This window comes from Schistocerca cancellata, chromosome 3 (assembly GCF_023864275.1).
Source record: "Schistocerca cancellata isolate TAMUIC-IGC-003103 chromosome 3, iqSchCanc2.1, whole genome shotgun sequence".
NCBI lineage: Eukaryota > Metazoa > Arthropoda > Insecta > Orthoptera > Acrididae > Schistocerca > Schistocerca cancellata.
In genome coordinates, this window is record NC_064628.1 from 228408422 (window position 1) to 228426313 (window position 17892).

The 17892-nt window shown below is 37.8% G+C and overlaps 2 protein-coding genes across 5 annotated transcripts in view; one reads left to right on the top strand and one right to left on the bottom strand.

Annotated features, from left to right (window-relative positions):
* Positions 1-15300, bottom strand: part of LOC126174858 (general transcription factor IIH subunit 2) — a 117495-nt gene extending 102195 nt beyond the window's left edge. Inside the window, exon 1 of the mRNA XM_049921255.1 lies at positions 14991-15300. Coding sequence (XP_049777212.1) covers positions 14991-15052 — 62 coding nt within the window. The 5' untranslated portion in view covers positions 15053-15300. The remainder of the gene's footprint in view (positions 1-14990) is intronic.
* Positions 15301-15334: 34 nt separating this feature from the next.
* LOC126174855 (uncharacterized) overlaps positions 15335-17892 on the top strand; it is a 121675-nt gene continuing 119117 nt past the window's right edge. The window contains exons 1-2 of one of the 4 annotated variants that reach the window (XM_049921251.1): positions 15335-15453; positions 16809-16913. In XM_049921251.1, the coding sequence (XP_049777208.1) occupies positions 16856-16913 (58 nt within the window). In that variant the 5' untranslated portion in view covers positions 15335-15453; positions 16809-16855. Of the gene's footprint in view, positions 15454-16112; positions 16914-17892 lie in introns of those variants that run through there. The other 3 variants (XM_049921249.1, XM_049921250.1, XM_049921252.1) reach the window with 3 other exon arrangements.

The following is a 17892-nucleotide window of genomic DNA, read 5'->3' on the forward strand; positions in this document are numbered from 1 at the left end:
CTTCTACTCTCTATGATACAATCATAAATAATGTTCTCAGTTCTTCGAAGGTGATGACTTTATTTGGCTGTGCCTAGGCAACTATGGTTACATAGCAGTAAGAGTGGATGGTGAAAAAATTCATAAGCAGAAACACCTCCAACTCAGTAACTTGAAAGAAACATCCAGCCTATTGTAAGCAATATGACAGTGAATTGAGCTTCTCAAAATTTTGTGAACTAATGGCAAAGCGGTTTATTGCAATTAGTGCTGCTGGTACACAATCAGTTTGTGTATGTGTAATACATCAAAATGACAAACTGATGTTGACAGCAACAGTTATCAAGGATGATGACTATACAAGGAACTAATCAAGAAAACTATGCGCTGTTTAGAATAATAAGACTTCATGCTGCAGACAATGTCACGGGAAACCTGAGCTGAAAGCTTACTTGGTAGAGGTTTTCAAAGAATACAATTAGGATACACAAGAAACATATGTAGAAGAGTTTGTAGAGGAGCTGGATCTAAAAATGCATAGTCTGGCAAGCCACCATCTCATTATATATATATATATATATATATATATATTTAAAAAGAAAGATGATGAGACTTACCAAACAAAAGCGCTGGCAGGTCGATAGACACACAGACAAACACAAACATACACACAAAATCTGGCTTTCGCAACCAATGGTTGCCTCGTCAGGAAAGAGGGAAGGAGAGGGAAAGACAAAAGGATTTGGGTTTTAAGGGAGAGGGTAAGGAGTCATTCCAATCCCGGGAGCGGAAAGACTCACCTTAGGGGGAAAAAAGGAGGGAAAAAAGGACAGGTATACACTCGCACACACACACATATCCATCCTCATATACACACACACATATATATATATATATATATATATATATATATATATATATATATATATATACTCTTTGTCTTTAAATATGTCTGCTTGTGTCTGTATATGTGTGGATGGATATGTGTGTGTGTGTGCGAGTGTGTACCCGTCCTTTTTTCCCCCTAAGGTAAGTCTTTCCGCTCCCGGGACTGGAATGACTCCTTACCCTCTCCCTTAAAACCCACATCCTTTCGTCTTTCCCTCTCCTTCCCTCTTTCCTGATGAGGCAACAGTTTGTTGCGAAAGCTTGAATTTTGTGTGTATGTTTGTGTTCGTTTGTGTGTCTGTCGACCTGCCAGCACTTTCATTTGGTAAGTCACATCATCTTTGTTTTTAGATATATATATATATATATATATATGATATGAATATAATAGAGGGAAACATTCCACGTGGGAAAAATATATGTCTGCTTGTGTCTGTGTATATGCGGATGGATATGTGTGTGTGTGCGAGTGATACCTGTCCTTTTTCCCCCTAAGGTAAGTCTTTCCGCTCCCGGGATTGGAATGACTCCTTACCCTCTCCCTTAAAACCCATATCCTTTTGTCTTTCCTTCTCCTTCCCTCTTTCCTGACGAGGCAACCGTTGGTTGCGAAAGCTAGATTTTTGTGTGTATGTTTGTGTTTGTTTGTGTGTCTATCGACCTGCCAGCGCTTTTGTTTGGTAAGTCTCATACCATCTTCATATAGTTACGGCTAATCAGCCATTGACCTCCTTCTTCTGCGGATGCACATGAAATGTCCGAACTCTTACAGGACTCGGTAAGATTGTCTGCTGCAAGTAATGAGTGTAATGGGCAGGGGCATTGCGAATGAAGTGTGTGGACATTAAGTTGGGAATGTAGGTCTCACGGGGAGCGTGCAGTCCCAGCAGTCGCACTATGCTCTCTGCCCTCGGTGGCTCAGATGGATAGAGTATCTGCCATCTAAGCAGGAGATCCCGGGTTCGAGACCCGATCGGGGCACACATTTTTCAACTGTTCCCATTGATGTATATCAACACCTGTCGACAACATAGGGTCTTGATTTAATTATCATTTCACCATCTCATAACGTTGTTCCATGTCAAGTGGCCGAAGGGCCCCCACTTGACCCTCTCCAATATCAATGAAATTTTTACAGATGTAAAATTACATGAAGCACTGCCAAATTACAGCTCTGTAAGTAGTGTGGTTGGGCTGCTAGCCATCTTTTGACAGGCTAGTTTTTTGACATCATGACTTTAAGGAATAAATCATCAACTTTGTTTTACCATTGCTCAGGACCTATCATGCCGAAACTTTGTGATTTTGTTCAATTTTCCGAGGTATAACACCTTAATTGTAGAACTAAAGGTCAAATTATAGTAAATTCATCATAAAGTGCTAAGTGGTTCATAATTCTTGTGGTAACAAACTTTGACTATACTTTATTGGGCTTGTATCTACTGAAAGAATAACTTTCTGGAAGGTGATTCTCAACTCCTCAGCAGCCCGTCAGCATGTCAAAATGCTCTTCCAAGTGTCACCTAGATTGCTCAAATAATGACTGAGTTACGTAAGTTCAAAGTCTACTCAAAAATTTAATTACTCAATTTTCGGTCATTTTCAAGAGGTCATATCTCAAAAGGGATCACTCAAATCTGATTTTTATTGGCACCATTGGAAAGAGGTCACTTACTTTGAACAGAAGAAGTTGTTTTTATTTTTGAGACAGACATGTTTAGTGGTAACAATGGAGTTTAGAAACCGGCTTCAACAATGATACTGAAGCACACTGTTGTGTAGTGAAGAATGTTCAGATTCAATGTGAGCTTTTTTTTTTTAAATGACATGCCATGAAGTCTGTTGTCATTACTAGATAAACATATTTTTCTGTAAGTACAAATTATTTCAAGGTGTTTGACTTTTTAGAAATGTTTATGTGGTCATTTAAATTTTTTTCTGTTCTGTTCCAAAATTCTCTACAAAAGTTTTAATATATATGACTGTTTAATTTTTCCAGTTGGAAATATATAGAACTTCTACATTATCAATTATTGAAAGCAACAGCAACTGGCAGCAGAAACTGAATTGTAGTTTAATGAATATGAAAGACTTGTCAGTGCCATGTAGCATTGGCCTTGCAGATAATTCTGCATGTCATCTGAAAACACATTAACATCAACAAGGCTTCAAACATATCAAATATTTTCAATAGAAAAACAAGAATTACTAAACCAAAGAAGTGAAGTACGTCTTACTGAAAATGCACAAATATGCTTTCATCACAAAGCAATACTTTTGGTCGAGTATGAATTTCTACAGAGATCCTGTTGGAAGCCTTTTGAGGCAAAGAACCATTCTGTAAAAAAGGCTTTATAGATTGTTAATGCAGAAACAACAAAATAATTTAAAGCTGTGACAAAGATCAATGTGAAACTTTGTGAGAAGATCTGTCCAACTTGTACCAAAAAATTTTCAGCAAGAAAAGCAGAAAAATCTCAGCCATCTTCACCCTAGTCAGAAGATGAAACACAGTTCCCTAGTCAGAAGATGAAACACAGTTATACCTAGCAGAATCACTCGATACAGATCTAACTGCTTTTGGGGTCTCCTCTCTAAAATTTCAAGAGAATATCCACAAAGGATTCCAAAGATAATGCAAAATGAAAAATAAGCGAAACTCAAGATGCAACTGTGAATAACACTGCTGTTGCTTTGACCCAAAAATTTCAAACACCTAGTACAAACAAGGCATGTCTTGACTATGAAGATAATAAGCAGCTGATTAAAGAATTGAAAGATAAGTTGCAATTATCAAAGCAGCCTGAAAAATTGCAGATTTTGACATTAGTACATCTTTGATGACAATGCAAGAATTTGGCATTTCAGAAAGAATAGTAAAGGCAGCTAGGAAGTTAAAAGGCACAAAATGATATATTAGCTCTGCCATAGAACAAATATGGCAAGAAGATTCTAGATGTTGTAATAAAAAGAGTGGTAACTTTTTTTTCTTTTTCAAAATGAAGAATTTAGCCAAATTTGTCCTGGTAAAAAGAACAGTAGGCCTATATCAATTAGAAGAGATGGAAATCAAACAAAATCCCCCACCCTAAATGTTCTGAAAATTTCATGGTATGTTAGTTGGTCATTAGGGAATGTATAAACAGAGTGGGCAACACCTGTATGTACAAAATGTGAGAAATTTTTTAGGTAGACCTAATTCTACTCCCAAGATAAAAAAAAATCATGAACAATTAAATATTTAAATTAATTGCTGATTTTAAAGTAAGTGTCATGCATAACTGGTATTTCTGAATTAAAATAATTACTTTATAATGTTATATGTGAATGGGAAACAATTCATAATTTTGTTTGAAAGAATTTATAACAAGAATATTTTTCTTTTTATGATATTATTCACAAATTATTATTGTCTTCCATCATGATTAACTTTTTCATGACTTTCCATGAATTAAAATTGCCTACAGTGTAACAATCAACATAGCAATGTTGAAAAAGATTTTTTTTTTTTTTTCATCTGCTTCGCACTGAACTTGTATGCCCGAGCTGAATTTGCGCATGAAGAAGGATGATCCAAAAAAAGCAGTACTTGGGAAATGGGAACTGTACACTGATCTTTTGATGATGGCCATCTGAAAATATTAACAAGACCATAAGGTGTCATAAAGGAGCCGGTTATATCCTGCAGCTCATGAGAGACACTTATTATCTGTCCCACCCACCACTGATTGTCATACACATAAGAAATGAAGTGGTTCACTACAAAGTCTCCAAATGTATACTGTGGTCTTTGCATTTCAGTACAGTAACAGGTTGCACTTCATAGAGAACTTTTCTTGCAACATATGTGCTACTCTGGGATGCAACCCAGTGGTGACTTGATTGAATTCCTACCCCAGGCTTCACAGCAGGCCACCATTCTCTGATTCTTAAAAAGAATTCCCTTAATGTACTTTCATTTACAATTAAGAGTTTCATGTTTCTTACTAATGTTGATATGGCGTGTACAAATCCAGTAACCTCTCTTATAGCATCAACAGCTGCATGCTGGAGATTAAATCTTGTTGCAAAATGTTTACAGAGACCTCCTAACCCCATCACTTGCACTTCTTCCATGACCTGTTGCTGAAAATATCCATTTTTGCCTTAATTCCCATACTACAGTGCTGACCAAGCTCATAAAGCTGAAAGTGGTTTTTAAAATGAGATGCTGCACCATCAGTCACATACACATGTTTTCATGTTATGTCATCAATTATCATACTGATGGTGTAGCATGCATGTACACTGTCATGACGAGATTATCACTGACAATAACAAAATAGTGCGATGTTACAAGGAAATGAGCAAAAAGTGTGAATACTGATACCTGTGATGTGTGCCAGTGGTGACTTTGAATTTTGTACTGCAAAGCAACAAACCAGTTCTCAGCAAAGCTGAAATGAAGAACTAATGTGACAGTATTCTGGGCTGTGGCTGATTTTACTTCTGCTATGGCCTGTCTCTGAATCCTCAGGATATGATGGTTAGCTATTCCTTTCGTGACCCAATGTCTAACCTCTTTAACAAACTTCTCTGGCTCTACTGTCTTCTTCACCAACCCTCCTCCCTCCCACAATGCATAGATTATGTCATTATTAGTATCCTGAATGTGTAATGCTTCAATAGTCATCACTTCAGCCCCAGGGCACATTGCACACTCCTGCAACCAACATTTAGCTTGCGGCTCTTGATATGCACACAAAAGCATCAGGTCCATCGTTGTGTACGTCTTCCCTGTGACAGTGCTTATGGTGAAACAAACATGATTCACTGGCTGGCATTTTACCCCAGGGTTGCCACAAGTTTCTCCAAGTGAAATTCCATGATATTTCCCTGAATTCCAGACAGGTTTTAGCATTTTTCCCTGACACATTTTGAGTGACACAAGTTGACAATCTGTCTTTGCAGCTATGGTACAAGAAACAATAGCGCAAATGAGGAAATATCTTACAACAAAAAAAAAAAAAAAAAAAAAAAAAAAAAAAAAAAAAAAAAAAAAAAAAAAAAAGTTGCAAGCAGATGGCGTTTCCAGGTGTGAGCAAAAATCTTAAGTCCTCACATCAACATCTTTTGTAATGAACAGTTTTTAGATGGAGAAAGCAAGCCAAATGGTATATGTGTTTCATTAAAACCACTGATGTTATTTTATTTCAACCAAACAAAAACACATTTGGTGACAAAAATACACACTTCCTTGGAGTCGCAAGATGGATTTAAAATACCTTCACTGATTTCAGAAATAACCTAAGAAAATAGTAGGTCTCTTGAAAGAAGTGTATAAGGCGGGGAAGAATTGTGTAAAAGAACATTGTAGGTGACCAGCAATGTTGCTTCTGTTATGTTCGTTATCATCGGTTTATATCCGCTGTGTTATGTCTATTATTTTACAGGTACTGTGTGATTTTTCTTTTGAGAAATGTGTGAGTACAAAGCGTACAAACTGCCAGTAACTGACACAATTTTCTTCTTCTTATCAGCCATACTTTCTTATGTACACTACTTTTGAATGACAGAAGTGTACTAGAACAAATAAAATGTCTATAAAATGCCACACTATATAACGTACTTGTGGTGAAACAGTTGCAATTCCCGAAATCCATCAGCCATTGCCTCCTGTCTGCTGAGGAACACTGCAGTCCTGGGTCCATCCATAAACCGTGAAAATCCATCGCACTCCGCCACACACAAACAGATCCGGCCGGTGGGCAGATGAGTGAGACTACATCTCATGGGCAGGACCTGCACATTATTGGGAACTGAAGGACTTCAGATCGGCAGGCCCAATCCATTAGAGATACCCACAGAAATGACTTGCAGTTTTGGCCCATTGTAGAAATTCACTTGTGTCGCCAGCTATTCATGAGCCACAAGACAGCATTTTGATGAAATGAGACCACTGTGATCAATCTGTGCACCAGACAACTTGTTCAAGTACTCTGAGAATCAATAATAATGAGGATAGGTAGCAACTCACTGTAAAGATGATTGCAGAGCCGTAGACAGGCACGTGGAGATGACAATCACACTCTCACAACTAAATTTTTAGCCATAGCTTATGTCAGGAAACGAGCACACATAAGCATTTACATAATTACTCAGACACAACTCACGCACACATGACCACCATATCAGGCCACTGCGCCTACAGTCTCTGAGAATCAGATCCAAACAAGCAACTCCTCACGCATCCCTGCCTCTCACCGGCAGCTGCTAGGCTAGTGGCAAGAAGTGGTGGCAGTACTGACTGCCAGCTGAGGGGAATGGTAGGAAGGGGAGAAGCAGTAGGAAAGAGGGAAAAGGGAATTGGTGCACATACTCAGCTGTGCCCGGCCAGCGACAATGCATGACACCTCCGTACACAAACCATTTCATCTACTGAGCCAAAAATGAGATTTCTCCCCCCCCCCCCCCCCCCCGACGTGTTTGACATTCCCTGATTTCCAGAACCTGTGGCAACCCTGTACCCATTTTGACTGCAAGGAGTAGAATTTTGTGAAACCAGTTTTTAAAATCGGGTTCTCCTTTTTCATTACAAAAAACACTTCTCTTAGTGATCATGTCATATATTTCTTTGCCTTTTTAACTTTTTCACCATTTTCACTAACAGAGATGACATCAGCCTGGTTAGGACTCTGCCTGCTGCAATCTCTGTCATTACCCAGCTGATATTACAGAGCAACAGTGGCGTATAATATTTATCGTCTTCCAACGGACGCCCACAGTAAGAATCCGGGCATGCCCAAATACCTTTCTCATTCTTTATTTTATGAGCTTTTGATATCAAATAATGTGAGGAAGTGAGTATTTATTTCTGCATCTGCTGCTTAGAATAGCTACCTGATATCAGTGTCAGTAACTGCATCTTCTCAGTATAGGTGGCTGCTAAGATAGCAGTATTTAAGTTTTGAAAAAACACATCACATTTTGTGCACATATCACTAGCTCCAGGTTCTGCACCAAGTGTATCTACATTACACACTTCACAAAGTTTTGACACAGTTGCTTGTGTAAAACTTATTTCAATCTCTTCCACTTTTCTTTTTGAGCTTCTTACCTTTCCTGGACGTTTAAGGGGTGGATATAGTAGGGGATACAGCAGAAATGCTAATATTCAATGCATCAAGAACTTCACACCCAGGAATATAAACATCTGCACTGTCTTCTTTAGTTTCACATTCGGGTGATTGTAATCACTCAGGTGGGTTGTCACCAAATTTCTTCTTGTAGTGAGTGTAGCAATTCCTGCACAATGGATGTGATGCTAATACCGTTACTTGAGGACCAAGATATTTTTGCAGTACCTCTGACAGATTTCCAACAACTGTTAAGTGTTTTTTACTTTCTTAAACACCACCTTCTTGTGTCTTTTTTCATAGTGCATACGCCTCACTCTTTCACTACTGTACTTACTCACTGACACTGTATCTAACAAAAAGTTCAAACCAAACACAAAACTCAATGCAGAATCATTTATGTGCAAATTCTCACTCATTCGTTATAAACAGAAGAGCACTGGAAACGATGTTGCCAAGATGCATATTTTACAATAGAAATTCAATGATGCGATATATGGAAAACAATGAAATTTTTTTAACATTTTACACACAAAAATACTGCCCACTGTGTTTCCACTGACTACTAGCATATTAACCAAACAATATTTTGAGTAATTCTCAAAAGTTTTTGGTAGGGGGTTTTCGAGTAAATAATCTGTAAAAACTTGTAAAAATGCAATTTTTTACATTTTTAGCAATAAATTTTACATAATACAGAAGCTGCAGCAGAAAAGATACTGTTTATAATTACATCAGTAGTATCTGGCAATACAATAGAAAAGATAGCATTCTGTGACTTTCCAAATCATAAAACATTAATAATAATAAATAAAAAAATAAAAAATTGGTGTGTAGTTCACTCCACTGGTAATATGGCTATTCTGGAAGTGCCTCAATTTTTTACTGGGTTTTTTCCTACTAAGATGATTTTTATGAAGCTGTTTTGCCAAGTTAGGCACCTAATTAATTAATTTTTTGTTTCTGCATCATGTTAATCAGCACCCTTTTCTCTTTAATTTCTTTTAGTAGCCTATTTGGTCATTACATTTTATTTCAGCTCATGACATTTTTATGGTTCTTCTCCAATCCCTATCTCCAACACTTTTAATTTTTTTGTTTCTTGTTTTTCCAGCATCCAAATCTTCACAATCATAGCCTAAAACGCTCCAAATAAATAAACTTCATTTCTTTCTGTTTTCTATACCAAGATGGTTGTTTGTTAATACAGACTCTTTATTTCTGAGGGCTTGTTAAGTCTTGCAATTTTTTTAATATTCATTATTCTTCTGTTGTCATTTGTTATTGTATTTCCCAAGTAGCTAAATTAATACACTTGCATTCACATGCTTACCACGCAGGCAACTGTACATCTAGTTATAGGGTCAAATATTCAATAAGTTGTGTGCTATGGTACAGCCAACAGCCAAATGTAGTTCTTTCTAGAGTGCCATATCCTTGGTGTGTATTGCTTGTATTGTTGGTATCTGCAGACCCTTGTCAAGTGTGACTGGCTGCACACATTGGCATGCACTGGTAACATCACCTGGCCCCCTTCCATCACTCTGGACTCACATTCGGGAGGACAACGATTCAATCCCGCGTCTGGCATCCTGATTTAGGTTTTCCGTGATTTCCCTAAATCGTTCCAGGCAAATGCCGGGATGGTTCCTTTCAAAGGGCACGGCCAACTTCCTTCCTCATCCTTCCCTAATCCGATGAGACCGATGACCTTGCTGTCTGATCCCCTTCCTCAAATGACCCAACCCAACCCTGCCATCACTGTCATCACAGAATTATTATATTCCAGTTAGAAATTTGACAAGCATTCACTCGTTACTAATTTGCAACTGAAATAAACTTGAAAATAATATCAGGAACAAGAAAGAGGAAGTAGATGAAAATCACACAGATGTGATTACCCAGTGTGAAGAATTTGACAAAGTACTGGAAGGCCTATATGACTATATCAAAACAAAGCATCTAGAAAGACAATATTACTTCAGCATTACTGAGATATTTGGGAGAACCACCCATCACCACATTATTCCACTTGGTATGTAACCTACATGAGACAGGTGAAACACCCTCACATTTCAAGAGGGCGGGGGCTGACAAATGTATATATTACAAAACTATCGGTTTAATAACTCGGTTGCAAAACACTAACACAAATTATCTGCGAAAGAATGTAGAGACAAGGCCTAGTAGAAGATGTGTAAAAAAATAACACTACAAAAAACCAAAGAGAAATTTAGTAAAGGAAAAAATAAGTAAATAAAAACTGTAAGGTTTGCCAACAATACTGTATTTCTGTCACACACAGTAAAGGGTGTGGAAGATCAGTTGAATGTATTGGATAGCATCTTGAAAGGAGTACACAAAGCTGTGCTTACACTGCATTTGGAACATGTTTTGCAACAAACCTTGAAACATTTTTTGTAGTTGTTGCTGGACTATCAAAGTTTACAACATGCTGCAAACACAAAAACCACTATTTGTGGCTGTGTAAATAAACAGGTAAAAGGAAACATTATTTTGTATGACACTACTCTTTCATGTTTTGTCACACATAGTGTAGTAGAGAGTAGACACTGTTTTGCCTAACAATGAAGGGGACAAGACAACAAGATGTCTGAACTTATCACTTTTTGTAAGTAGAGAAGTGCCTCTAGAACATGTGAAGTGTTAACTATAAAAAATTCACATTAAAGATGACTCTAATCAGAAAATCATTGTTGTGCTAACATCAGCAGCAGTGATGTAGAAAATAAAATGAGGTCACTGTTGACACAGTATAAGCAAATTGCATCAGGTTCTCTTTGAGGCAATACTGGATTTATCATTAGTAAGTGAGAATATGCACTGGGACTGAGAACTGTAGATTCTACTGTCACATTCACTGGTACTGATGTCATATGGGACGGACAACACAGTCAGTTAAGGAATCACAAACAGGGACGAGGATGACACTACATAAGTTTCACATGATTATGACAAGAGGCATAAGGTGAATTTCAGTCTGAAAATCCACAATGAAACAAATACAATTTAAAATTTATTAACTCTGTCCACTGCAAATCCTTGTATCCTCAGTTATGCCACACAATGTATGCAATTTGCTGACATCATGACAATACTAATTTCTTTGTGAGGTCTACTGGCTGCTACAGTGTGAATTTTTCAACAAATGTTAGAGAAGTAGTAAATAATATGTGTTGCTCTACTGAAGATGAACAGCACGATAGGGCAGTGTAATAAATGAGCAAATAATGTCACCAACTATGAAAAGGCTGTTACACACTCAACTTTCACTCAAGCCCTTCTTCAGACAAGAAAGGAAGACATGCACATATTCACATGTGTTTTGCTGTGTAACTGTCTTTTCATTGAGCCTGCCTGCAGTTCAACATATCATCTTTAGGTGAGCAGCAATCTATCCTTTTCATAACTGTTAATATTTCAACCAGTACTTTCCATAGTCAGAGCAAATAATGAGTTAAAAAGTAAGACCTGAAGACTATAATGCTGACAAAACATCAGTTGAAAGCAAGTTGGTGGGCATCGTAAGCAGTGAAAACACAGAGTTCCATTGGAAACTCTGAGATTCAGAAACAGTTATCTTTATTTAAAGTCAGTCATTTTGTATTGAGAGAGAGAGAGAGAGAGAGAGAGAGAGAGAGAGAGAGGTGTGTATGCTTGTGTGACTATGTATTTGTATCATTTCTGAAAAAGACTTTGGCTGGTAGCTCAGTGTAACAATCTAAACAGGCTAAAGATTTTGATACACAAAAGGAGAAATTTAGGGATGGAAAGTCATTCTACACATAGATTTTGCAGAGATATAACAAGATGAAATCTAGTCCGCAGACTGAAGCCACAGGCAAATAAGCATTTTCCACAGTTGTCTGTGGCATAATCAAAACTGAAAACTTTTGTATGGTGCCTGTCCTTCACCACTGCTAAGCTAAGAAACATACAACAGCCTACTTCTAAATATGCCTATCTGCTGTTCAATGCCTCCTCTATGTGATGAGCAACAATCGACCAACAATCAAGCACTGAAAAATTCAGAGTGGTATAACAACAACCAGGCCAACGGAAACATCCAATTACACTCGTCCGCTTTGACCTGTGACATAATGGTGTGGTGTGTGACGTCAGTACGGCACAGAGTTTTTGAGTTGCTTGTGTTTGTAGATGACATGTTGTTGCATTTGATGGTGCACCCACACAGTGTATGTGCTGAGTGTAACGCTTTGTATTCGGTTCATTTGAGGTTTGCTTGTGACAGTTGTAACATAGCTGATGGTTGTTGATTGGTTTGTTGTTGGTTTACGGGTGGTAGTTGTGGATAGTGTTTTTTAAGTGTGTGTGTGTGTGTGTGTGTGTGTGTGTGTGTGTGTGTGTGTGTGTGTGTGGTGGCCATTCTAAATCGTATTGCTAGATGTTGCTGTTGGTAAGTAATTTTTGTTTTATGTTTATTCTACAGTAATTATGATTTTTTGTGCATTAGGGTGGGTTGAGAGTGTTTCAACTGATGTGATGTCCTATTTGTGGGTTGTTGAGGGGTTAGGGTTTTGGTTCAACTTTTCGTAGTTGGTGTTGGCTTTTGGTATTGACAGTTGCGGGTGAACTATATAGGCCAAGGGAAAATATTCAATTCCATTTTTTGTAGTTGCAGATGTTGGTTTTTTGGTATCAACAGCTGCAGTTGAGGTATATAGATCAAGGGAAATGTCTAATTCCACAGCTCAGTTGAGCTATATAGATCTAGGGAAATGTCCGATTTCTGTGGTTTCTGTTGGTGTAGCAGAATGTTGAAATTTTGATTTTTTTGTGATATTGTTTGTTTTGAGATTGTGTGGTTTTTTTTATTGTTGTGTATTTAGCTTGTCCCCGCCCTAAACCCCCAATTTCCCACAGTTGTCCCTTTAGTTTAATTTTAGTTTTGGAGAGAGACGTTACTGTGTCATTTATATATGTTTTTTCGCATTTGTTGGCGTGTGTATGTAGTGACATCATAGTCACCATATATCGGAAAAGCTGAAATTAGCGGTTTCTGCAATGTCAATGACATCATGGGTCAAAGCGGATGGGTGGAATTGGACACATTACAGAATGCCCAACAACCCATAGTGGTATTGTGCCAACCATCCAACCTAAGCAATATCACTGTCTTCATATTCTGTCTCTGCTACCAACCTCCTGCTTAATGGCTCACATTCCTTTAAAGGAGGACATACTTATAGTAGAGCCAGTGAAAGAAAATCCTTGGCAGCTGGCAGTGGTTTTGCGAAGCCCTAATGGCTCCAGGCAAAATAATAATCATCTATAGAACTGTGACAACAATGATGCATTGCCATAGAGACGTAACTTACACAAAATCACATTACATGATTGGGTGCAGTACATACACACAAAGCAGCCGTGCCAAATCACTGCAACCGTCACTGATATTCTTTTACTGACACTGATCTCACTACAGATGCCAATATGTCCTGTATATCCTCCCATTATCATGTAAGGTGGCTCGCGGAGTATAGATGTAGATGTACTCCAGTCACGCCGCAGACTTCCTACCTCTCAAGGTTAGGGCCATTTGTGAAAGCACCCATTAGGTGGGCGCTCTCCTTGCAACTGTTCCTTAGTTCCTCTAAACCCCTGGCTTCAACTTGCACTAGTTCCTGTTCTCTACCTGTGTCTATACTCTTCCCTGCTCGCACTCCCACTACAACAATTGTTCTGTCACCTTAGAGCACCAGCACCCTTTCTCTGCCCCCCTCCCCCTTCAGTTTTCCTGATGTTGCACCTAGCAGCCCATCATCTTGTCCTACCACATCTCTGCACATTCCTACAGGCAGCTCTACAGCACCTGCCCCCCCCCCCCCTCCACCCTTTGTATATTGCCATTATCCACCTAGGCTGGGACCAGTACTCACTTCAGTTGGGCCTCAGCACCTGGGGATAATAGTGGCGAAGTGTGGTGAGCATTTATGAATGTGTGTGTGTGCTTTTCTAAATGTGGGAAAAGAATGTGTCTGGTAGCTGTGTTTACTTTTAAGGGTGCATGTCTGCTGCTTAGTGACACTATCCATATTCACACCTTTTTTTTAATACAAAATAGCTTCATACGAAGTGTGTCAACAGGTTGCTAAAATAATCACCATTTCTCAGTGACTACACACCGGTAATGAGATATGGTATGATGATTTATATAAGTGCATTTATAAATTACGCCACCACTACCTTTAAAGCATAGTTTAAGTTTGTAAACTGATACTTATGAACCCATTCACTTAATTTAGTTATTCATACAATGAATTTCATTTACGTTCCTAATAGTAGGCCTATTGTGTTTATGACTCTCAATTGTTTTCAGAATGTGATGATTACAATCATGCAGAGTACATGTCATTGCGTGACAATTCTCAGTAAACTTGGTTGTTCAAATAGCTTTCTACAAGAAGTCTGAAGTGTATATCAAAATATTCTTCCTTATAGTATGTTCTCCTGCTGTGAATACTTTGTTTTTGTGTAGAGAACTACGCCAGAGTGTTTGTTCTCTGAGCCATAAGCCCAATTAATAATGATATAGGCTACACAGAACAACAACAGTGTGAATCTTTCATTGACACTGGCAAGCAGAAACGAAATGCTGCACACTGGCTCTTACGAATATCCATAACTGTCGTCCAAAGTAATGGAACAGTATTGCGAAATCCGTATCAAGTCAATCTCACAACAATTATAGGTATCGTGAAAACAATAACCACTCTGAGCTTCTCCAGCATTCTAAATATCAACAAATGGATAAACTGATATTTAATTTACAAAACCGAAGCTACGGTAGTTAGTCCCAAGTGTGAACTTACTGTCTGTATTTTTAACTTACAATGGCTCTGTGTGTAGTTCCTTAGATAACTACAGTACAAGATATACAATTAAAGTAACAAACGCTAATTGAACAACTTTGGGTATTTTGACTTTTTGTTATGTCGCCGACGGAAGAAAAACAATATACTTTACCAAGTCTTTTCATATCCAGTTTCCCACCGATATTCCTTTCCGGTTTCTTCTTCTTCAGCCATCTCACGATGTACTAGTATTGGCGTTCCAAATCTAACTCCTTTCGGTGGACCAATCACTGAGAAACTGTTGATGCAGCATACGCACAAGCATCACTACACACGAAATAATCTGCACTCGCTAATGATTCGGTAACAACCGTATGTATTTCTTCCTCTTGGTTACAGCGGAGTTACACTTTCCCACTAACAATGAATAACCAAGACGACAACGCAATAAGTACTGAGCATAGCCACTTTGGCGGAAAAGAACACAAAGCGCATATCGAACCTCAGGGCGGCTCGCTTTGCTTCGAGCAATGTTTGTAAGTTGCAGTAGTGCTATTAATGTCATATCGCAAGTGTCCCTCAGAAGTGACTGAACCGACGCATTTCGGAAATAACTGGTATTGCACTATAAGGCCGTAAGTTTGCAATACAATATTCAAGATTTATATAATTTTGTCTTTCACCTGACTGGTTAGTAACTTATCCAGTTACCCCTTAGAATGACTTTCGCAACCCAATATTTACATCGTTTTCCTAGTAATAAACATTTTCAACGGATGTTTGTAAAATAACTTGAGAGCATAACGTACTAGTGAATTGTACATTGATCATTATTGTGTTGACACGATAGGTGACAGAAGGTATATATTGTGTTACCATTTCTTCCAATAGGTAGTATGAGTAGCTTATAATTCAACTGGACGTGTGCTTTGTATCACTGTCTCTCAAAAAGCTTAATACGTGATATTGTGGCACAGGCATTTAAAAAAATACCTTGGCACGGGGAATTAAGAGTTTCAGGAATTTTTTATTTTGTTTCATAATATTATACAGTAAACCTAACGCATAATTGGAATTTTCATAATGAACTTCACGTTTTGTTACAAATGCTTTACAGCACCGCCTCAACAAATCCCTGAACACGGACTCGGGGACTATTTGGCACGATGCAAGATGGTTGGTGTGGCTCTATCTAGCGTCTGGCCACGCGAAACTCTTGACTCGAACAACAAGAAATTTAACAATCGATATATTAGATCATCGTCTTTCTTTCGTCATTATGTCACCAGGGCTTAATTGTGGTGTTTGATAGAATGACTTTTTACACTAACTACCTTTGACTTCTTATAATATGGCTGCTAAATTAATAATTTGCCTAAAATCACCGTCTAAATTGCTTCCCGCCAAACGATATGATGGCGCTGCAGTCGGTGCGACGCGATCGCAGTATCAAATGTTCAGGAATACGAAGTGATGTTCAATTAAAAATGGGGATTGTTTGTCGATTTTAAATAATTAACTTGGATTGACCGTTTGTGGCGATATTGTAGTAAGTGATTTTCCATATAAATGCTAATTTATATTCAGTTGGATGTGTAATTGTGCTCGAAGAATTTGAGGTCGTTATACTGCGTTTTGCCATCTTGTCTCCCCTGCGTTGCATTGGCAGTGATGTTCCTATCTTCAATAGTGTGTACGAATAAGGTTTGAAATATTTTGAAAAGAACTTTGTGTGTTTCACAGAAGATGAAAACATGGTGACTGTTTTGTTGTTTGTGTTGCTGTTTATCATTATGAGAGAAAAGCTTTTTGTGACTGAAATACATCAGAGCCTTTATATATCTCTCTTCAGGAAATGCTGTGTTTGAAGTGGCAATTTTAAACGTCGGTGGTGTTGTGTACTGTGTAGTAGTTACATATTTGCTACACTCTGACAGTGCTCCATTATTTAAATAACGTCATAAGTAACGAAATTTAATATACATTGCAGAATTGCGTAAGTTTTGAAGATCTGTTTAGTGTCTACATATACATGAGATGGAAGTGGACGGAGGAGATCCGGCGGGAGTAAACAAAAACCCGAAACTTATCAGAGGTACGTACCATTTTTTACGATGTTTCAAGAATTTTAATTACTTTAAATTATTTTCCAACGACGACATTGTACTGTCAGTTCCTCGGTACTATTTACAATATTTAAGTCACATTTAATAGTCGTTAAAACACAAATTTGTGTATGTATTTGAGAAATTCACACAAAACATCGTTGTAATGTTAATATTGAAAGTAATCATTACTGTTGTTATAATTATACCAATTCTATCCGTAAAATAATGCGGTCTATACTAACAGATACTTCCATTTTCATTGCTTTTCATTTTTTTAACTTTTTTTTTAATTGCACATGCTTTTAGTGATGTATACTTCTTCTCATATTTGTTATCTGGCTCCCTTAGTGGTCATGATTCTTTATGGATATCGTTGCATTTATAGATATTCTTTGAACAAAAATTAACAGCACTTTATTATTGCCCTATTAGCAATTTCTCGTAGTAACAATATTCTTTCATCATGTAGGCCTATATTAATCGAGGAACATCATGTATTAAATTCTTGATTGAGTTCTCTTATGCTGTGTGCGGCCAAACATTTGCACTTTATCCTTTCTTTCACCCAGATTTCTTGTACTGTTTCCTGTGTGGTTGAGTCACATATTAAATAATTACATATTACTGTAAAGCTGCAACATACTTTATAATAGTATTGATAATGTCATTTCTAGACCTGTTGTCAAGGTGTAGCCTAATAAGTTTCTTGTGGAAGGGGGGGGGGGGGGTTGGAGGAGAGATACTGCCCTATTGCTCTGTTATTAACAGTTCAAATGAAGTCTGACTGGTTTAAAGGTAGATAAATTGTTACTTGCGAACAGTCTTAGCTTAATGCATCTCAGGTTAACTACATTCATTATCTTGTATGCAGATGGAATTCCTACCGGTTATTTCATGAATTGTCAATCTAAACTTAGGAAAAGAAGTAGTTAATAACTTGTAATTATTTTTCTGTTTGGTTATGGG